The sequence below is a fragment of the Benincasa hispida genome, chromosome 3 (assembly GCF_027475165.1).
Source record: "Benincasa hispida cultivar pf3 chromosome 3, pf3_genome.v1.1, whole genome shotgun sequence".
NCBI lineage: Eukaryota > Viridiplantae > Streptophyta > Magnoliopsida > Cucurbitales > Cucurbitaceae > Benincasa > Benincasa hispida.
In genome coordinates this window covers 40774043-40797594 of record NC_143480.1, presented here as the reverse complement: position 1 = coordinate 40797594, position 23552 = coordinate 40774043, and the positions used below count along the sequence as shown (strand labels likewise).

Below are 23552 nucleotides of genomic sequence, written 5' to 3'. Positions count from 1 at the left end.
AAATAACAAGTTACTAAAAACTTAATAAAGATTAAAGGACATAATTTTCACATTTCAACTTATATATATATATAAGGAAGTTGTTTTAAATTTCAGACGATTGAAAATATTTTCAAATATAACAAAATGTCACAATCTATCAGACAATGATGGATCTTTAAAAAAAATTACATTAACATAGATATATATCTACTTAAAAAGAAGTGCAATGCATACTTGTTAATTATTTATCATGTCATGCCAACTCAATCGAGACTTATATAGTGTATAAACATATCGCATCATTATTTCAATATTAATTAATTGATTAAAAGATAATTTTAGTTGGTTAGACTTAGAACTTGGAAAGAAACCACATGTTAGCTTAGGTTAGTGGGCATAATATAAAACAAAAATGGTAGCAAAATAAAGGAATAATAATAATATTTATAAGTTTGAGAAGGTGGAAAATTCCAAAAACTCAAATGGAAGGTAAGGTAGGTGAGGAGGGCATGTGGAAGTTTTGGGTGGACTCAATTAGTTCATTCATACATATAATTTTTCTTGAAAAATAAAGATGGAGATGATTAAGTGGAGACAAATATAAAGGGAAAAAAAAGTGTTTTTGTTTATGCAATTATTGTTAGGTAAGAGAGTTGTTATTGATTGTGAGATTGGAAAAGGACCACCATTTTCCAATTTGCAATATTTGCCCTATTACCATGTGCATCCAATATCAACCCACCCCACCAAAAACTTTTTTTGGTCTTTTTTTTTTTTCTTTTTTTCTTTTTTTCTTTTTTCTTTTTTCTTTTTTCTTTTTTCTTTTTTCTTTTTTCATTCAGAAAAATAAAAGGAAAAACAAAGAAGAAGAAAAGAAGTGTGGTACTTTGTATTTGGGTTGGATTTGGATGGGGTTTTGCACAAACTTCCAAAAGGATTTTTTCATCTTTCTTATGGAATTTTTAATGGCTTCTCATAAATAATCTTCATTTTCTTTGGATAATGTTTTATTGAAATTATATCATTCATTCACATTTGATTTTTTTAAAAAAAAAAAAAGAAAGAAAGAAAGAAAGAACAAGAAGAGGTAAAAAAAAAAAAAAAAAAAAAACTTGTACCTAATATATATAAATAATTTTTAAAATATTATATAATTGTTTTTAAGTTGGTGTAAATATATAAAAAGTAATGTCCTATATCACTCACTCCAATTTTTTATTCAAATAGATTAAAGAAGAAAAAACGAATACAAATATCCGAACTACTTATCTATTGAAACAAAAGTTAAATAAATCTTAATTTGCAGATGTCACATAATCAACTCAAATATATATTTTTTTTATGATTATATATTATAAGGGGAGGATAACCAAAAGTTTATCGGATAAAATTTATAATAGGATCAAATTTTAATTTTCTTTTAATGTTGATTGTAAAATCAAAGGAAGTGTTTGAGACAAATAGTGGAATAGTAAGGAATAAGTCGTTACAAAATTTAGGAAGTTGTAAACAATCGAGACCTATAGTGGAAGGAGTTGATAAGATATAAAATTGATATTTTTCAACAGTGAGACTCATCAACTCCTTAGGCTAAACAAGGAGTGAAGTTCACAAACTCTTTTCAATATTCCTACTTCCTAAGTCCTTAGGTCAAACACACTCTTATAAGCATTATTTCAATCTGTAGTAAGCAATATCATTTTATTTGAGCAATAATTTTTTAGTTTGTTTAATAATAACCACTTGGTACCAACTTAAATCATCAAAGCATAATAATAGCATACTTTAAACTATATTCTACACGATAATTTGAATAATAAACTTCCATGGTTAAAAAGAAAACCATTTTAGTCATTTTGTAAGTTTTTAAATAAATATTTAATTAAAAAAAATAAAACATGGTAATAATAATAATAAGGAAAATTTATACATATAGAAAAAATATCACTGTTTATACAAATAGCAAAAAAAATGTTAATAAACTTCTTTCAGCATTATCACATAGTATCAATAATAGACTTTTTATCATAGATAGACTTTTATCGGTCTCTATCAATATCTATCAAAGAAGGTTAAACTTTTACTATATTGTGCAAATAGTTTTTTTTAAAAAAAAAAAAATCTCCAAATAATAATAATAATTAAAAAAAAGAGGGGTAAAATTGGAAAGGGGGGGCTAAAAAATGAAGCGAAACAAGTTGAGTAATGCAACGAAAATGACACGGCAACGAAAATGACACGGCAACGTCCGAAGGTCACGCAAAATGGAAATGAGCAGAAGATATACACAATCTTTAAAACATTATATTAAAATTTTTCCATTATAAATATTAAATACAACTTTTAACACAAAATTACACAATTTGCCACCGACCTTTAAATTTTTGCTCTCTTTTATACAAATTCACATTAATAATTTTAATTACTATATTATTTTCACTTTTTATTCTTTGGAAAAATTTACAATTCATAGACTCTTTATCCCAACGTATCGTCTAAATTTAAAAAAAAAAATTTAAAAAAAAAAAGACGGAGAAAAATCGAAACTAACGGCGTTAAGAGAGAGAACGGAGAGCAAGAATTCTGACGGCAATAACGGAGCTTATACACTGACGCTGCACGGCCGCACCAACTGATATTTAACGGCGTTATTACCGACGATAATACCGGCGGTAGGATTTCCGAACATGATTGCCGCCGGACAGTCTACATTGAGATGGTAGCGGCCGGAGATGAAGGTACCGACCTTGAATCGGACGCGACCGTCAAGTTTGATCGACAACTGGACGGTACCAACGGCCTGATCCTGATTCAGAGCGGCGCCGTTGTACGGAGAGATCGGAACGTCGTTACCGACGAGGAATGGAGACCAGATATTGAGATCGTTGTGGCCTTGGTAGGTAGGTTGAATGACTGTACGAAGAGTGATCTGTTGGTTCCGGTAAACGGCGTAGACGTCGAGGCGGTCGTAATAGACTCCGATCTTGTCGTTAGGGTTCCGGGAGGATACGGTGACTTGGATACTGGAGGAGATGAAGTTAGCGGCGGTGACATTGAAGAGGAAGACGGTAGCGTCTTGGATGATGAATTTGGGCTTTGTAGGCTGAAGAATGGCCCAAATTAGGAGGATTGTGAGGAGGACGAGGAAGAGGAAAATGAGGATTCCGGCGTAGATTCGCCGGATTAGCTTTGGCCGTTTCTTGCTATGGTGAACGCATTCCTTTGACATGTCGTCGACGGTGCCGGTGGATCAGATGAGAGAGAAGAAGGTGGGTTTTGAAGCCGTTGATGTTCTTTCCACTATCTCTCTCAGGATCAGTAGTAGAGATTGATGATTTGGAGTGTTATTTATGGATCATGAACTCTAATTTCGATGGTTCATAATAAATTTTATATATAAATATGTTACAGAATAATTATTTTAAATCATAAAACTATTCAAAATATTTTAAAATATATCAAAATGTTTGTTTACCTCATTTTACTATACTTGAAAATAGTCTTATTTAATTTTTTTTTTAAAACACATTTAATATTATTTAAAATACTTTTTTTTTTTACTTTCACATTATTTGTTTAATAAAAATGAATATATATGCATTATACATCACTCGTTTTCTTTATCATTCAACATGTTTTTTTAGTCCATATTTTTTAATTTTTAAAAAAATACTTTTTAACCTATAGTTATTGTCGATGTTGTATGTTGATCGACTAGTTATTAGTTATATTATTTAAGTTAAAATACTATTTTTATCTCAATACTTTTGATAGATCTTAAATTCAATCACTAAAATTAATTTTTAATCCAAATTAAAGCTCAAGTTATCTCGTGACCAATAATATTTTTTTATTAGAAAATACAATATATGTGAATATATTTTCAAAATTAATAGTAAACACCATAGATAATAAAAAAAATAAAAAAATAAACAATAAACTAATAGTATAAACTAAATTTAAGATTTATTGTAACTATAGAGACTATAATTCGATAATTTGAATGTATAAAAACTAAAATTAAATCATTCTAAGTACAGAAACTAGAATGATACTTTATATCTTAACCTATAAAGATTAGATATTCAAAATTGTCACGTCTAAAAAAAATCTTAACATTTTCCAATTTTCATATATATAGAAAATTATGCATGATATTCCCAACCTAAACATGGCCCTCGAATAGTTAGAGTATTTATTATTGTTTTTTATCCATATTTCATTTTCATGTCTTCTGGTAATTATTATAATGATGTTAACTAATAAGAAAGCATATTAATTTTCCCTTTGTAAAAAGAAAGCATATTATTTTGTTTTGTATTAGTTTAGAGTAAAATTATCATTTTTAAAATTAAAGTACATATTGAAACAATAGAAATTGAATTTATGATATCTAAAATGATGTTTTGAAAGTACCAAAAAAACGAGAAAATAAAAAGTTAACTAAAAAAACAGATAAACCAAAGTAGGATATAAACATTTATTTTCTATAAATTAAGAAAAAATATTTTAGAACAATCAAACTCGAAGAGTTCATTTCGTTAACTCTATCACATTCAATTTTTATTAATCTAATTTAAAGATAAAAAAAGCATCCAGTAAAGTGTAGTATCTATATTGATAAAAAATTTCAGGTCTCAAAATTTTACGAAATTCGTATTTCTTAAAATTTTAATTTATTGCTTATTTTATATGTCTCATAGATATTATGAATATAAATGTATATATGTATATGTATGTGTGTGTATATATATATAAAGAATAAGACAATAATGATAAAAGTACATAAAATTAAAAGCGAAAGGCAACCAAATAAATAATAATTGAAAAGGAATAAGAAGGTGGTGGTAGTAGTAGTTAGAAAATAAAGTTAGATAATTTATTTACGATCACTTAGTAATAATTAAATTGGGAAAACAAGAAAGCAAGAGGAAAGTTGAGATGGGAAGGGGAGAAGTGTCAACAAAAGCCTTCTCCAACCTTTTTAATTATTGAAGTTTTTGGTGCTTTAATTTTGTGGGTGTGCGATGACTCACTTTTTTTTTTTTTTTCTTTTTCACACTAAAATTCTTACTTTTTGGTCTTTTATTTTAGCTACTTTTTGTGTATCTTTTTAGTCCGACTTGAAAATTAGGCTTATTTTTGCACCATTTTTAAATATCTAAATTTATAGTTAAATTCTAGAAAAATAAATAAACAATTTTTGAAAGATGAGTTTTTCTAGGAAAATTTTTACAGATAAAAAATGTCAAACTATTTATAAAAATAGTAAAAAAAAAAACACTTATAGCATTGATAGACTTCTTTCAGCATTTATAGTGATAGACTTTTATTAGTTTATCATTGATAGATGACCTCTATAAAAAAGATTGAAATTTTACTATTTTGTATAAATAATTTTCTTTATTTTTCTAATTTTAAAAATTCTCTTTTTTATTTTCAACTTAAGTAATCTTGAATATTGATAACAAATATAGATGTATAACATAAAAAAGAAACTAATCATAAATAGAAAATAGTGTTAACAACTAAAAAACAGATAAGGAAAGGAAAGGAAAGGGGAAGCCTTTGTTATTCCTATTCCAATTCCAAAAGTCTTTCATGATTTGTTGCCTCTTTAGAGGATATGTATCATCAATTAGAAAAAAAAATCCTATTAGATTCATGAGCTACCTCTATTTTTTGGTTTACAATGCAAATAATTATTTCCAATCATGTATATTTGGTTGTTAATTATTTATTATTATTTTAAAGAATAATCCTTAGGGGTAATATAATTATGGCAGATATAGTAATCAGATTCCAAATATTAATTGATATAACACAATATAAATAAATTTGTAGATATAACAAAATTTAGATCAAGCTATCGGAGTCTATCAATGGTAAACTATATCATTGGTAGGAGTCCATCAACGATAGAGTCTATCTCCAACGGAGTATACCAAGATGTTATATTTACAATTTTTTGAAAAAATTGTTATATACTTAATTATTAATCCTAAAAGTTTTACTCATCCATTATCATACATTTTTATTTTGGAGTGTTGTTTGTGTTAAGAAATAAATGAACCCTACATAAAGTTGGATTAAAGATTTTTCCCAAAAAAAAAAGAAAAAACAAATAAAATAGTGAGTTATTTGGTTGTCTAATGAGAGAGGATTTGTATTTAGGAGATTTCTTAAGTTGAGATGAGAGTTCAATCATGATTTTAAGAAAATATGTTAATTAGTGGAGGAATACTTTATACAATAAAAACATTAAAATGGGCAAATATAAGCATAATTTAACAATAATTTTTATATATTTTCATCCTTTAAGGTCGAAGATTTAAATTCTAATATATCCTATATTTGTTGTACTAAAAAAATGTATTTATGTTTGGATAAAAAAAAACCTTAATAATATTAAATGGAGAGAAGAATGCACGTGTAAAAGTCATTTAGCTAATAATAATATTAAAAATCTTACAATAAAAACACTTGACTTTAAATAGACGTCTTTATACTTTAATGTATAGTATACAACAATTAATTAGATAGTCTCTATATTGAATTGAATCAAAACATAACTAAATATCATTTTCATATTAAGATCTCGATTTATGATTGAGTATCGACAAACCAATTGTTTATCTACTCAATCGGTGAGGCTTAAAAATATATCAATATATCAATAGTACACAAATACTAATATTTTTATGATGATTGATATCAAGATTTATATAATCTTAAAAATTCATAAATATTTCACGACAAAGAGATTATAATGAAGTAGAGAAAGAAAAAACATGTATTAATTGATAGAAAACTATAGGATATTTTTTACATCGGTAAATTTAGAGAACTTCTAACTCATGGTAAATTTGTATAAAAAATTAGGGTTAAGGTCAACCATAGATTTATTTTTTATTTTTTATTTTTTTTTTTTAGAAGGGAAAAAAGTGGTTGTGGGGTTAACGTGCAAAGGAAGGTTCCAAACTAATTCCAAAATGGCATTTCCTTTTCCAATAGAGTAATTATTAGAGAATATTCAAACCGCCACATGCTGCCAAAAGCCGACCACATAAATATAGGAAGACTTGTGAGGTAACTTCTAGTTTTAATCTCTCTTTTTTCTTTTAGCCTTTAATTTTTCATATTTTCATCATACTTTTAATTTCATGATTTTTAAAATTTAATGTTAGCTCTTATAATTTGAAACTATTTCATTTTTACCATTAGTGAATTTAATATAGATATAGAGAAACTCTCTCTCTTTATATATATATATAACTAACATAATGTTGATATCATTATCTAGTCTAATAATAAATCTATAGTCCCTGACTTTGACGACTATGAGGTAATTGTTAAAGAAAAAAAAAAACTCAAGATGATTATGCCTTTCTTCTTTCTTCTTTCTTTTTTTTTTTTTTTTTATCTCTTTTTTAAACTTAAGATTTTTTTTTTCCCTTAGGTTATCATTAGCCAAAAGTACCAAAATACTCTTCTCTTTTCTTTTTTGTTCTTTTTTGTCTACTTCCTTTTCTCGATTTTTTCTGAGATTTTTTTCACTGTTTTGTTTTTTCAGTTGCAAGAGGGGTTTTCGAAATGGGTTCGTCGAATATGTGGGTTTTCACTCAAGAGAAAGAGAGGAGATCAAGAGTGAGAGATGAGTTTGTTTGCAGATAGTGAGAGAGAGAGGAGATTGAGAGTGATAGAGCAAAAAGAATCTACGTACCGACTGACCGTCACGATAATTTCACTTAAATATAACGTAAGTAAAAGATAAAAAGATTTTTAAATACAAAAAGTGGATTAAATCTCATTTCAGACCAAAAATTTAGGTTATTCATGCGATTCTAAAATGACTACAAGAATAATATAAATTTTATATTCAACCAAATCATAAGAAGTAAATTACAGTAGGAACCAAAATGAAACTAAGCCTAAGTGATAAAATTCAGTTAAATTTTAAATTAAAAAGGATGAAATCAAAACTAAGCCCAATCAAGGGTAATTTAGTAATTTTGAACATTTTTAATTGTGTCATGAAAACTCCTTTTTTTTTTCTTTGTTGTGTTACATATTACTAAACCATTGTGCTTTCATTTTCTTCTTTCAATGAAAAGCTTTTATGCTTTCCACACATAAAAAGACATTCACTCCATCCACTTTTATGGCCGTTCAATTCTACTTTTCCTCTTTGCATATATATATATATATATATATATAATGGACTCGTGAAATGTTTTAAATAGGGTGTTCAAATAATTCGACAACCTGAACAATATGAATTATTAAACCCAAAATATAAAGGTTGAGTTGTGTTAGTTTTATTTTAGGTTGGATTAGGTTAAACCAAAAAATTTGGGTTGACCTAATCTAACACGAATTTTATATATATAAATATAATATACTATATATATTTTTCTTTGTTTAAATTTTGACTACTTTGTATTGATTAATTTATGAATTTTAAATATTTTTTTAAAAAAAATTATTATGATATTTGTCTTTATTTGAAGTTTGCATTAAATATCTTAGAGATTTGGTCTTTACCATTTGAATTTTATAAGATTTTAATTATTAGTCATGTGTTGTACATAAATTTACATATTTTTAATTAAAAAGAAAAAAAAAGTTATAATCCGACAACCCAACCTAATCAAACCCGAATTTTAAGGGTTGGGTTAGAGACTTTACTTGAGTTTTTGGGTTGCTAATCCAACCAACCCGAATTTTTGAATTAGTCCAGAAAAGCACCTTCAACCCAACCCAACTCAACCCATGTACACCCGTAATTTTAAATCAACTCCTTTCTTATGTCCTAAAAGATAATATAAAATATAATTTGTTAACTTTCGTATGTATTTATATTTTTATAAAAAGAAATAAGTAACAACGGAGATTCAGATATACAACTTAAAATAAAATATCGTTGATGTCTTAATCAATTAAACTATACTTTATATTTACGCACATGTAAAGAGTTATTCTAATAGAAAAGATTATTAGAATTGAATTCTGATTATATATAAAAATTATTTAAAAACTTTTTGATAACGATTTTGAAACTTAATACATTGATATTTAATAAGAAAAAGTGAATCATCTAGAATTTATTTGTCAATTTTGATGATATAACAAGTCATCATAAAATAAATTCTTTTCGATCATATCACTTTCTTTATGGATATAATTATATCATTTTGAACTATTTTTTTTATAACTATCATAATTAACTCGTCATTGTCATGTTGTAGCTTAATGCGACCAAATACAAATATTAGTTTAACCTAAATGACCATATTTCCTTTTCTTATATAGAAATCCATTGAAATTTGAAAGGCTACATTTTTCTTTAAAATAGGTCCTGTTTTTTGAACGTAATTTAAAATAAATACATTGTATATATTTATATCTATATATATCTTTGAAAATATTACCTTTGAGAGAAATTTTAGGCCATCTCAATTTTCATATTTAATTTTATATAATAAAGAAGAAAGGTTGTTTTTGTACATATTTTTTTATTTTTCAAAAGTGAGGGCGTCTCAATCTTTCACACACTTTTCGAATAGTTAGTACATAACAAATAATAATAATATGATACAAACGCCTAAGTAAATTAGGGTAGCAACAAAGGACTAGTGGATCTACTAATATTATCAATAGAATATTGGTTTAATGGGATACATCCAAGTTTTGTTAGATAAGAAGAAAGGTATAAGACATATATATGGGCTCTCTTATTGCATCATTTTCATGTAGGTATAATTGTTAATTGTTAATTGTTTAAATAACAATATGTAATAAATGTACTCATTTGTAATATACTATATAGTTTTCTTCTAGGGTTTTCTATTCACAATTTATTGGTGATTTTTATTTGGCAAAGATGCTTTATGATTGATTGATTATTTTTTTACAAAAAATAGTTTTGGAATATTACATATATATAGGTGTCGTTTTGGATTTTTTGTTGGGGAAGATGTTAGATGTTGACCAAAAACTTTGCTTCCTTTGCTATTGGGGTATGTGGGGCAAAAAAAAAAAAGGAGAAAATCAAATCAAACAAAAATATTCACTAAAACATACCAAGCTTAAAAACTTAAAATAAAAAAAATGTTAAATTATAAATTTGGTTCGCATGATTTGATGGAAGGTAGAATTTAGTTTTTATGTTTTGATAAAATCTATGTAAAAATATCAACCCGCAATAACTATTTATGAGATTATATCAAATCACAAACAAAGTTCTAACTTTTACAATTTTTTGGATAAATTTTCACATATAAGAAAAATGCCAAATTATTTACAAAAATAACAAAAAAAAAACACTGGTAGACACAAATAGACTTCTATCAACCTCTATCAATGATAGACTTGTATAAGTTTTTATCACGGATAGTATCAATGATGGACTTCTATCCGTTTCTATTACTGATAAACACTTATAAACTTCTATTAATGTGTATAAGTGATAGACTCGTAACAATTTCTATCATTGAAAGATGCTGACAGAAGTTTATCAGCATTTATTTGTGATAGACATTGATAATAATAACTATCACAACTATAAGTAAATTTCATTATTTGTGTAAATATTTTTCCTTATTTTTCTATTTTTGAAAATTCCTCTATAGATATTAAATTCTAATTTTCTCAATTAACTTTGTAATTTAACTTAAAAAGAAATTTCAAAAGTCTTTTTCTTTTAACTCATCTTTATGATTATATAAAATTACTCTCCTAGACCCTAAACTCTCTGAGTATTCTCTTTTGAAATTTCACATTATTATCTTTTAACATGACCCAAAAAAAAAAACTTGTTCAAAAAGCTTAATACATTTTCAAGAAGAAAAACTAAACTACTCATAAAATGTGAAGAAAATATTGAAAAGAAGATGAGATATATAATACATTAGACAAAAACAAATTTATGCCTTAAACGCTCTTAAACATCACTTAACTATCACTCAACAAAAAGTCAAAAACAGACCCACCAAAGAGAAAATGAAAAAGAAACCAACAAATAACAACACAAATTGATAGATCAAAATCTTATATATATAGAATTTTAAGGTTGAAATTACAAATTTAGGTATGTACTTTGAACTTTTCAAAATTACAAATTTGGTTTGTATCTATTTTATTTTTGAACTTGCAAATTTACAAATTTAGTTTTAAAAAAAAAAAAATATTGGCATATTACTAGAAACAAAATAAAAAATTTAAAGTTCCATTTGACATAAAATTAAAATTTATATTTCATAGATCAATCAATTTTTAAAAACTCTTTTGAGAAACCTATTGTAAAATAAAAAATTGAAGGATCAAATAAACACAAATCTCAAAATTTAGGACTACAACTATAATTTAACTTGAATTTTAATATTGAATATTATATATATACACACGTATATACACTTCAGTGCATCTTAGGCTATAGCCATATTTGTGCATCCCACCGAATTTTTCAATCATAATCGACCACATACCAAAATTTTCTTACTTCTTTTAACATTTTTTATATATGATGCACCGGAAAGATTCTAGTATTATCATAGTATAGAGAATTTTTGCATACTATATCTATTCATCATTCGTCATGATAGAAATATTTAAGAATAATGTGAGACCAATGAAATAAATCAATATATTATTTAATGATGTATCAAATTAAAATTAGAAAGTAATAAGTACATTAATAAAAAAAAAAAATTATTTGGATGCATGAATATGAGTACACTGGTAATTTTTTTTTAATCTTAATTTATCTTTTTGTGTTTCTCGAAAAAGATATTATTTTCCCAATGCACATTCTAGGAAGTACTTGTGATTCCATGAGATTTAATAGGACAATTGGAGATGTAATTCATTAAAATATTGTATGGTTTGAAAAAGCAAGAATTGAGGTGGAAAAAAGATATGTTTTGATAAGTTGGAAAAGGTAGCATGTGGAAATGGACCAGTAGAATTATTGGGATTTATCTCAAATATATATATATATATATATATTGTGGGATTGAAGATAGGAATTTGTAGGGCTTAGGGAGTTTTGAATTTGTGGTTTAATTCATTTTCCCTTTTCCCTAAATAACCCTACACACTATCTTCCTTGATTTACACAATATTCCTCATATACTTTCCCTCTTTCCTCCCCTTTATCAAGGAAAGTTTTCTTAATACATAAATATTAGTGCACTATATATATATATATACACACACAAATGTAATATTTAAAAAAAAATAGAAAAATATTTTTATTTGTGTATAAACTTCACAGAAAATAAGCAATAGATATATACAGACTCTTGAATTTGAGGAGAGAAGGGAAAACAAAGAAATCTAAAAAAAATTAAAAAGTGGAAAAAATTTGGGGAAAAAATTTCTACATATACCTTTTGAGTAACCTATGGGACACTGACGCAAGTCATAATAGAACGCATCTCAAATCCATATTATCCATTTGTTAAAAGCAAAATAGCGGCCAGAATTAAAATATCAAGCATTTAAAATTCAATTACTAAAAAAAATAAATTTCAAGAACAAAAGTAGAGATACAAAAATATGAGTCAGAATAGAATAAATATAATTTTCTAATATTAAAATAAACTCAGTAAAAATTTACGAACTAAAATAGAATTATCTTAGAAGTTGAAAATTAAAATTAAGTAAAAATCCAAAGAGATATTATAGTTAATTAATAATAATAGAAGTACTATTAAAATGGTTGGCATGATTTTCAATTCTCGAACATACCTAATCAAAATATTTTAAATAATAATATTTTCCTTATGCTTTTAAATTAACCACAAATTTCATACAAATTGTCCAATTGAGTTGTGAAGTGACAAAGCCGTTGTGTTCTTTTGAGGTGGTATAGGATGCGTGTAAAGCACGGACCATTGAAAAACATTTGCCTTGTATGTCACGCGCTTAGGGAAGGTAGGCCAACACAGGAGAAAAAAGGTTTGGAAATTATCAAATAGGATAATTCCAAGAAAGAAAATGGCAAAAAGAAATTAAAAGATAGCAAAAACCACCCTTTTAATCTTGACTTTTAAAGAATACGATGATGAAGTTTGGTCCCTAACATTTTAAAACATATTTTTTAAGTTTTAAAATTTTTAAGAATATGTACATTTTGTCCCTCAATTTTTAATGTATACTTTTTTTAGTCCTAAATTTGTAAATGGACTTAAAAGATTCCAATATTTTGAAAATTAAAAAACCAGATGATTTAGTTGTACTTTCAAGACTCAAAAATCAAGTACATTCATGCTTCAAAATTCGATGACTAAAAAGGTAGTTTTTTTTAAAGAGTCATCATGTTGTTGCATAAAACAATAATTTGGTTTATGAAAACATTCCAAAGTTGTATTTGATAAAAATTTATTTAAAAATATATATTGAAAAGCTATTCTCTTCACCGTATCTCAAACGAAAATCACAACTTTTAGTAATTATTGAATACTGCTTAATATCTTAATCTCATAAAAAATTATATAATAAAATTCTCTTAATTATATATAATAATCGTACATGATGAACAATTATGGGCTCCATCTTCATTTTCTTAACATTTGTTTTTATTTTTCCTTTTTTCTTATTATGTTGCAAATAAGGATAATGAAATTTGCATTTAAAACCTAGAAAGGATATTAAAGTTATGCCTAAATTAATCCTCAAAAGATATAAAACTAGAAAAATTCAGCTCTAATAGAAAAAAAAAACATGTGTACTATTATGGGAAAAACTTTGACCATCAAATATCATAATTTGGCTTATATTCAGTAGTCTTCCTCTTCCCTTTTGTAATTATCGTAATATTTTGGATCGAAGAAGATGACATTAGTCATCATTATATTTACCAAAAAGCTTCAAGGCCGAAAGGTTAAATTTGCTTTTGCTTGTTCCACCTTACAAGTGTTTACAAATTCAGATCATGTAGATGTACCCACAAAGACAAAGATATTGACCAGTGCTTTTTAAAGCTCAGTAGCCCTCCACGACTAAAAAGAATGTAAACTTTTATTTATGAGTATATTCTAAATTTATGAAAAAGAATTAGTATGATGTGATAACAAGTTTAACAAAATAGAGGTTTTATTTCAGACGATAAGAAAGTTCATGCACTTCTCCCTTGAAAATTAGAAAAATTGGAAAAAGAAAGCAAAAACTTGGGTTTGAGGCTCCGAGGTGCACACCACAAGCATTCATTCAGGTGCGTGTCTTGAGTGCGCTTCAAGCGAGGCATAAAGGCTGCACCTGGGGGCTTGAATATGTCTAGGCCCACATCGAGAAATTTTCGGCCTAAGGACTAAGGAATTGGGAGAGTGGAGTTTAGAGTTGTGAACACCACTCCTTATTTGGCTAAAAGAGTTTGTGGCTCCCCAACTAGAAAAACGTCAATTTTATGTTTTATTAACTCCTTACACTGTAGCCCACGAGTTCACAATCCCACCCCTTACCCCTATTCATTTTTTAAAATATTGATACTAATGAAGATTTTCCATTAAAACTAAGAGGCAACTTCAATAACATAAGAGGTTTCTAAGGAAATGGTGTTCTACTTTACTTAATCCATGGCGTCTTCTTTAATTTTCCAAACCGTCAAATTTCTCCAACCTTAGGAACTTCTGGGATAAATTGTGCTAAATTATACTAAATGAGGAACATTCCTCAACGGATTGGCCACGGTAGGCAAGCCTTGGCCTCCAGATCATGTGATTTTAATGGTTTTTGGCTATCATATTTTAATCTTTGATGAAGAAAATGAAGATGAACGGGGGGAAAAAAGATCTAAATCACGCATAGGCTTCTCCTAATCCTTACTCTTAGGAACTAAAGAGGGAAGTTCTTTTTCACCTAATAGATGTTAAAAGTTTGCTCAGAACTCAGAAGTCCTTAATGAAGGAAGAGTACGGTGAGGAAAGGCTTTGGTGGAAATTTCAAAAGTTTGTTTTTACAGAGGTGTAAAGGAGAGCATCATATACTAACCACTGCAATTAAGGATTCGGAATCACCAAGTATATTGGCTAGGAACCATTGAAAGTATAGAGAGGGAGATGCATTACATCCTATTTAGTTTGATGATACAAGTCTTTCATTTCCTTCAGCCATATTATAAATTTTGGTTAACTTTTTTTCCCTGTAGTCCAAGCAACCTTAAGACATATGAAGAAAGTGTGGCTAAGCTCAAGCGATTAGAATTTTTCTTCTACATTGACATGAATTATTACGGTTCTGAAAAAATCTAGAGATACAATTAATAAACACAACTTTGAATAGTTTCCTATGTACTACTATAAGTTAAGAGGCAGGATCGAGAGAGTAAATTGACATATACACAACAAGACCATTAAGAAAAAATCTGGCTGCCTGCAATAGGAAGGACTTATCATACTGCTAGCAACTGCGCTAAGAGCATGTAAATGTGGAAAATATCCGCAAATGGAAGACAGAATCAAATGATACAATTTGTAGAGAAGAAAAGAACGGGGAGGGGGGAGTACCTGCTCTAACTTTGTCCATTTACAGAGCATTTTGAGAAGCTACTAGCGCTTTTGCTCACTGAATGTCTTGCCCTCGAAAAATTCATTTAGCATGCGCTCGAGATCCTCGGGTGAATATCTGATATATTTTTGAGGATTTTTCCCATTCTCAATCATAGGCCTGTTGCACATGTATGTAGTTTACACATAAATATACACAATTTTATACATTAAAGTTTGATTATTTTAAAGTGAAATAATGAGAAACATGCCCGAAACGCTTGATGAAGGATCGGTAGGCAGGCAATAAAACTTCAGCAACTGCCAACCTCAATGACTCCCGCAACTCACTGTCAGGAACTGTCCACTGAGATTGCCGTTGATGAAGTTCTTCAAATTGGATGTTAAAAGTCTTAAACCTATCTTTCACCATAGCTCTTGAAAGTCCACTGCTACCATCTCCCGAAGCACCACCACTACCTGAGGCCTGAACTGTAAGGCACTGCAAAATCTGCAAACAAGAAACAAAAATCTTAGTATGCTAACTAGTTCTTGGTTTTCTTGGAACTTATATAGAAAATACCGAGAAAAAGCTAATATGTTATCCATGATCTTCACAGTCCCTAGAAAAAGTTTCATAATTGGCATTTTAAGGTTCCCTCTGGACCTTATTAAATGAGATATTGTACAATGACAAATGTGAGTCATGAACGTTATTTGGCCCATCCTAATGTAAATAAGAGACATCATATTAATGTGCTGGCTCTCCAGATGGCATTCCAAAGAAAAATGAAGAATATAGAGAAACATTGGCCGAGTGAAGCAAATTTGTTTCGATTACAAAGAGACATCAAGAGCCTGATGCATGGATCACTAAAAAGGTATGACAGAATAGCCATTAAGTCCTTGAACAAGGAAAATAAACCAACTTTATCACCAACTTGGTTGCAAGTTCTTGATGTCATCCTTGACATAAAAAAGATCATATCATACACTTCACAGACAGTTCCAATATGGATAGGACTTTCTCTAACTTTAGCCCTTAGACTGATCTATTGTCAGCATTAGAAGAGAAAACCAAAAGTAAAAGATTGAAACTAAAATTAATTTCACAAACAGATTTACAGTACAATAACTAAAAGAACAAGTTTAACATATTTAGGCAACAGAGTATAACGGTTATGTTCAATACACCATAGAACATAAATTTCTGTTTGACTATTGGAACTTTGGGGCAGCAATTTAAGTGCGGAAATAGATTCAATAATCAAGAGATTGAGTTTGAGTTCCCTTTGAAAGAATTGAGTGAACCAAACCTTGGCCCAAGAAATCCGCTTGTATTGATTTGCATGCTGCTGCACAATCCTTCGATGTATCTGCACCCAGTCATCACCCAACAAATCCTTTGCCTCCGATCTGAGAACTTAATAGAACAAACCATTACCAATAATAATAAGATAAATCTTAATCTTTTGATGTACAAGCCAAATATACCACGAACCTCCGGACGGATCTCACTATATAGTGAATATTGTTCATCAGAAATAATTGAGTTAGTGCAGGATCCCTATATTGCTTAGATTTCCCATCAAGATTAGTCTGAAGGGCCTGCATGATTCTTGTGGTTACCACTGCTATCTGAGCATCTGGATCACTAGCGTCAAAATCTTGGAATAGCTGCTTCAGAGTAGATTGGTAGCTGTACATTTTATGTTGTTTATGAGAAACGTAGTTTGTAGCTATAGGGTATGAATAGGATATAAAAACAACAAGTAAAACAACAGACACGTAATTGCCAGGAGATCATATGAAAAGGGCCAATCAGCCATAATGAAGGATTTATAAATTATAACATGTATCAAAACTCATTTCTTATGTTCAAAGGACCCAACAACAAGGAGGGTGAAAAAAAAGGAGAAAAAGAGAGCCAGAGAAGTTCTTTTGGAGATCATCTACGAACTAAAACAAAATGTTTCAGAGCAGAAAAATAGGCAATAGTTTGAGGTAATAACATCAATTGTAAAGATGATTGAGAAAGGGCATGCACTTCAAGAAAATTGGAGGACGTATAATGCAGGTGTTGTTACATGGTATGTCAGGGATGTGGGCCGTAGTTTTTTTTTTTTTTTTTGGGGGGGGGGGGGGGGGGAAGGAATATGACAAGAAATGTTGAAGTGGAAGCCACAGAAAGTATAACTTACTCAAACAAAAACTTGACGTAATTTATCACATAACTAGTCAAGGGATGAACAGTCCCATCAAGAACAGCAGTTTTTGTGGCATCTTTTTCTACGGCTTCTTCAAAATCAACAAAGGTCTCTTGAGCTGTCTCGGCAAGGCGTGTTGTTAAGCTCAATGCAGAATCCCGCATTTCAAAGCATGCTTTACTTCCAAAAAGTGTTTCAATCTGCTCTTAGCACCCCATCAAAAAGAAAAATGAAAGGTAAAAGGGCACATATTAGTGTTTGCAAGTTGCACTGTTGGAAATATTTTTTTGGTCTTCTCACAAACAAAAGCATAAGAATCTGACATCAATTTACGGTAGCAAATACAGTATTTAATAAGTCGGGTACATTCAGATTCCAATAGTTCATTTTAACTTAATGTTACAAACCCATAAAAATATGTAATACAGCAATCTCAACCATCAAAAAAGACGGATTATATGCTCAAAAGTGAATCGGCAGTTTTACACTCGGGTAAAAGTGTAGTAGACATACAAAAAAAGGAGTAAAATAAATCATCATGCACATCATTAACTAACAGAAGATGCTTGGATCACTTTAAAGTTTCCCACAAATAAAGATAAAGATTGGACCCTAGTATTCCTAGCATTCTACAGTTTTACTCCTAACTATTTTATACATATATATAAAATCTGAAGTAAACAAACCAAATGAGAGGGAAAATGTAAAATGTAAATATAAAGAGGGAAAGAGGACTTGAATAAATAGATGGGGACTTGTTGCTTTGCAGTCTTGTTATTTGAACACCTAAGATAAACTACCAAAGAAGAAGAAGAAGAAGAAGAAGAACCTCAGACTGCAGTTCTCGCATTATTTCATACATGTCTAAAAGAACAAACAATTTTTCTGGAGATCTCTTGCTTCTGGCAATTGCCTCTCCAAAACTTAGTAGCACTGACACACTGTTTGAAGTCACATCAGCGAAGCATTGGTCCTGGAGAGAGTCTGCACCGTCAAAAATTTGATCACAGATTTTCCTTTCCCCAGCAAACAGCAATTTGACCTTTTTCAACAGGGTAAAAAGTTGGGAAAACAATCAAAATAGGACTGAGAATAGAATGATTAAATAACCACAACCAAATATGACACATCCTTACAGCAATGCGCATGTAATGTATCCAGTTACCAATCTTAGCTTCAAGAGCCTCCCACTGCATTTTCTGGACATCATCCTTGGTAAGCCTCTCAACACCTAATTTCCTAAGACTCTGTTCTAAAACTGAAGAGCGAGTATCCCTGATATAAAAAGAAATAATTTATTCCATCGATCCATATTTTGAAGGGCTGAATAGAAAGTAACAGTATAAGAGAAGTGAGATGCATCATTTTTAAGCAAACGATGTTTAAACATTTTATCATTCCTTGAACAGCTATTGACTGATTTGTTCTCAACCAGTACTCAAATATCATTTACTTTATCTAAAAACATGTAAAATACAGAGTTTCAAGTTGGTAGTCAGCGACTAAGCAACTTAGCATCATCAACATATTCTCATAGAAATCTATAAACCTACAACTTGTATATTACACAAAGGAAAAGGAAAGTCTTTTTTGGAAGGGAAAGTTATGTAAGGTACCTAGATAAGTATATCAGTATGGTATTAGTAAGGGGCATAAGGGTAATTAGATAAGAAGTTAGTTTCCTTATAAATAGAGAGAGGATGAGTGAATGAAGGTAGGCATTAGTTGAGTGGTTTAAGGCTTGAGTTAGTATGCTCACGAGGGAGGTTCCCAAGTACCTTGAACTTGGTTTATCTTGTATTTCTTCATCTTTAAATTTCAATATATTCAGATCTTATAGCAGTTAGTTAGTATCCTAACAATTGTATCAACTAATGCCTACCTTCACTCACTCATCCTCTCTGTATTTATAACAAGATACAGTAACTAACTTCCTACCTAATTAATTTATTTTTATGCCTCTTACTAATACCATACTAATATACTTATCTAGGTACTTTACAAGTTACAGGAGAGACAACCCTCATATTGAACAAACTAGTACTCAAAACGTTTAGTCAAACACCATCAGAGGTGATACCTGTATATTCTAAACAGTTGCTGCTGATGACCAGCCAGAATCATTTGTTGAGCCAAATCATGCAACAACGGAAGAACCCTGGGTGGAATAAGAGTTGGAGGAACGAAGATGGCAGCTTCTAAGCTTTTGTTCTGATGGTCAGAATTATTTTTGCTACCACTATCCCCATGCTGCGCAGATGCCGATGATGGACGCAAAGAGTTGGGGAGGCAATCGAACAGACGATCAGGATCCACTGGCTTACTGTAATCATGATAAGTCCACATTCATTGTGCTTGTATATCGATTAATAGTACAACGTGGCTCAAAAATCTTGCGTTTAATTAAAACAATTGCCTAGCTTTTCTACAAGTCTAATTATGATAGGAAGACAGCAAATCTGAATAACAAAATATTGTAAGCTCAATATAACAACCTAAGGATGGAATAACATTTTAGAATGTTGGGTTGACCAAGGTGACCATAGCAATAAGTCCTTTGTTTATTTATCAAAGGCTTTCTTCCTGGGCTCGGGTTTTGACTCCAAACACATAGTTGATTTCAGGAAGCTGGTAACCTCTCCTCCTAACCTAACTTGCCAAAAATTCCACACCCCTAACCACATTCGCGAGTCTATATTAATTTAATGCCATCTTTCCCCCATGCATGATACAACACGTTGCACGACTAATAGAGATTAAATTCCCTTTTTTGCCCTTTCTCTCAGATGTATTTACTATCGAAGGCCTCATATCTTCATTCTAATAGAAATTACAAAAACAAACATCTGTTCTATGGAACCACAAATCCGAGCAAAATAAAAGCAATTATGAAAAATGTTAACCAACCATAAGTTGACCAGATGATTCTTACTTTAAATCAGAAGCAAGGACATTTACAATTTTTTTGTTATGGAGCAACTTTTCAAACCTTAAACTGAACAAAAATTTCTCTAAGAAAGTAAAAGAGGAAGTCTATTCAACTTGGTGATTACGTGAAAACAAAGATTCAAAAGATTATTTAAAAAAAATGAATTAAAATAGTAAGAACAGCCACAAAGTACAGTTATCCATAAAAAGCATTAAAAAATATAGAAAACAAACCTGTAATTTGTTAAAAGCTGTCTGAACTCATCTTCCAACTTTGAAATGGCTTTAACAAGCAAGTTGCTTGTGTGGGTAAGAATAGCATCGTTACATTTGAAAATTTTGTTCCCAGTAAAGTAGCAATTTGTGCTTCGTAATTGATCAATTGCTTCCAAGTACATTTCTAAGTCCTCATGTGGCCCCCTGAGTATTTTAGCCTCGGCCTATATTTTTCATTTGAAGTAATGTTATCGTCTAGAGACGGACAATCATGTTGCATAAACTGAAAATAGTGACAATAATAGTTTTCAAAGAAAAATATGAAACCAAAGAAATAGGAACTCTGTGCCACTTAGTGACCCAAATGCTAACACTAAAAATTCCCTGGTCAAACTACCAAAAACCGCCAACTGCTAACAGTCTTTCTTACATAATAAAATACCATTAAGAAGGAGAACCATGTTGCGAGATGGGCAAACAAACAAGCTGTCGATATGATTAAAATAATGCAACAGAGACATGTTTATAGTTATTAAAAATAGTGACACATATGATTTAGGTTAGTTCTACTGCCTAAACTTAAATTTAGCAATACTAAAGAATGCCGTGGATATATGTTTTTCACAGGAACATACATAGACACATGTAAAATAGGTAAATTTACCTCCAACTTGTTTTGTTTCTAATGATCTGGGATTTTTCGTCATAAATAGCCAGAAACCCTGGTGAACACCAGGTTTTCATGACTATAAAAGCAATGCACTGCCCGAACCAACTATTTCGCAGCTACTTTTTTCTCTTTGTCTATACCACTTGATGCCAACCCATTTTAGCATGATTAGAGAGAAATATAGCGTGAGAAACAATCCTACAGTCTGAGACAAATGTAAATATGTGGCTCTCTGTGAACCAGAGAAGAATGCACAAGGGGTTTCAATTACATCTTGTGTGTCCCACCGTGCGTTAAATAAAGAAGAACAAAAGAAGTTCCAACTATTTTTGTCCAACGTGTGCCTCTAGCATGTTGCGACGAGATTTCTCCAGGTGATTATTATTATTACTATTATTATTACTATTATTATTTTACTGATACGATTTGTGCTTCCAAGTTGTAGACGTAGTGAAATAGAATTAAAGAGGGGTAGGGCGAAGAAAACTGTCCGGATGATGCAAATGGAAGCTTTAAAAGTACCCAAACAATCTATTGAAGTACCCAAACAATTTGAGACGTGAGGTCACCCTGAAATGCTACTACTAGAACACCAAATTTCATGTAAATTTCCAATACGCCATAATGCACTAAATAAAATAAAAATAAACTCAGCAGAAAACTTATAGTCAATTAAAATCCAATTAGTAGCAAGGCATGATTACGAACATGGCTTGGGGATGATATATTTTATTTCAACTTACTACAATTGTTACAGGACGAAACACATATAATAATAACAAGCAGCAGCAAATCAGAAGCCGCGCCTCTTCTTTCCACAAAATGATCAATAAACAAGAAGGAATGAGAAGGTAAGAGCAATCAACCTTGCGTGTAAGATCAAACTGAGCTAGCATACTTTCTGCAGCCTTCAATGTCTTGTCAATATTCTCATGCGCCCTCCGAATTGAATGAGTTCTTATCTATCCCAAAAAAATCAAAAGAAAATACAAACGAGTATAATCAATAACAGCAATTCTCCGGATTCCTTGAACTCAATCAAACGTATCAACACATCGTCAAGCAGATCTCATAATTAACGGAAAATAGATGGCATGATCATGATAACAATACAAATTCACACACAGTACGAATCATACGAAGAAATTCGCAGAATTCTCAGAACAAATAAACCAAGTCTAACGAATGCAGTTTCCAAATTCTTGAAGCTAAGCAAGGGAGCATGAAAAAGCACCTGAGTAGGACGCATTGCGGTTTCTAGGGCGGAGAGACGGTAGTCGAAAGAGCCAAGAATGGAGACCATGCTCTCGGTGACATTCTGGCTCTTTTGAAGCGACTCTCGCACAAGTGCGGCTCTCTCGGTCAGAATTTCCATGGTCTGTGGAACCCCCATTGGAGATGGAAGTTTTCCCCTCCCAATGTGGTGTGGTATGGGAGAGCGGAGCGTGATCACGAGAAGAAGCCGATTCAGATACAGAATTCAGCCATGCGAAAGCTTCTGTTGCCTTTTTTTCGCCTTTTTCAGGTCTCCCGTCGAAATGCTGGACGAAAAAATGAAGGTGGTTCCGGAAAGCTATTCCTTGTCAGAATATGGGCCCCTTTTATATACTTACGGTCCACCTTAAGTGGGCCCGGTTGAAAATCCCGAAATTTACCCGGAGGAAATCGGTTTTTTTAGTTTAAATACGTACCTTACCTTACAATTTTGGTTCTTCTATTTTTTTAAATGTTTATTTTGATACTTGTAATTTCAACTTTAGTTTGTTTTAGAGTTTCTACTTCTAAAAGATTTATTTTGATCTTTATATTTTTAATTTTGATTCATTTTGGTTCTTAAACTTTAAAAAAATATCATTTTGATTCTTTAGAAATAAAGTAAATATGAAAGTTAAATGACCAAAATAATTACTTTTTGAAAGTATATGGACTAAGATGAATGTTTTGAAAGTACAAGTACTAAAATGAACCAAAATTGAAAGTTTAAGGATCAAAATGAATATTTTAAAAATATAGAGACTAAAATGAACCAAAATCACAAGTATGAGGACCAAAATAATATTTAAA

At 30.0% G+C, this 23552-nt stretch overlaps 2 protein-coding genes across 2 annotated transcripts; both read right to left on the bottom strand.

The window, feature by feature from the left end:
- Positions 1 to 2266: 2266 nt before the first annotated feature.
- LOC120072670 (NDR1/HIN1-like protein 1) lies at positions 2267 to 3905 on the bottom strand. The gene has a single exon (XM_039025106.2). The coding sequence runs from the start codon at positions 3209 to 3211 to the stop codon at positions 2585 to 2587; it is 627 nt and encodes a 208-aa protein (XP_038881034.1). The 5' UTR covers positions 3212 to 3905; the 3' UTR covers positions 2267 to 2584.
- An 11261-nt stretch (positions 3906 to 15166) lies between these two features.
- On the bottom strand, positions 15167 to 23080 carry LOC120072799 (exocyst complex component EXO70A1). The gene is made up of 11 exons (XM_039025306.2): positions 22723 to 23080; positions 22355 to 22450; positions 20837 to 21042; positions 19755 to 19997; positions 18811 to 18949; positions 18504 to 18716; positions 17669 to 17874; positions 16969 to 17166; positions 16784 to 16883; positions 15740 to 15978; positions 15167 to 15648 (listed from the first exon to the last, which is right to left on the bottom strand). The coding sequence occupies exons 1-11, from the start codon at positions 22879 to 22881 to the stop codon at positions 15531 to 15533; spliced, it is 1917 nt and encodes a 638-aa protein (XP_038881234.2). The 5' UTR covers positions 22882 to 23080; the 3' UTR covers positions 15167 to 15530.
- Positions 23081 to 23552: the final 472 nt, after the last annotated feature.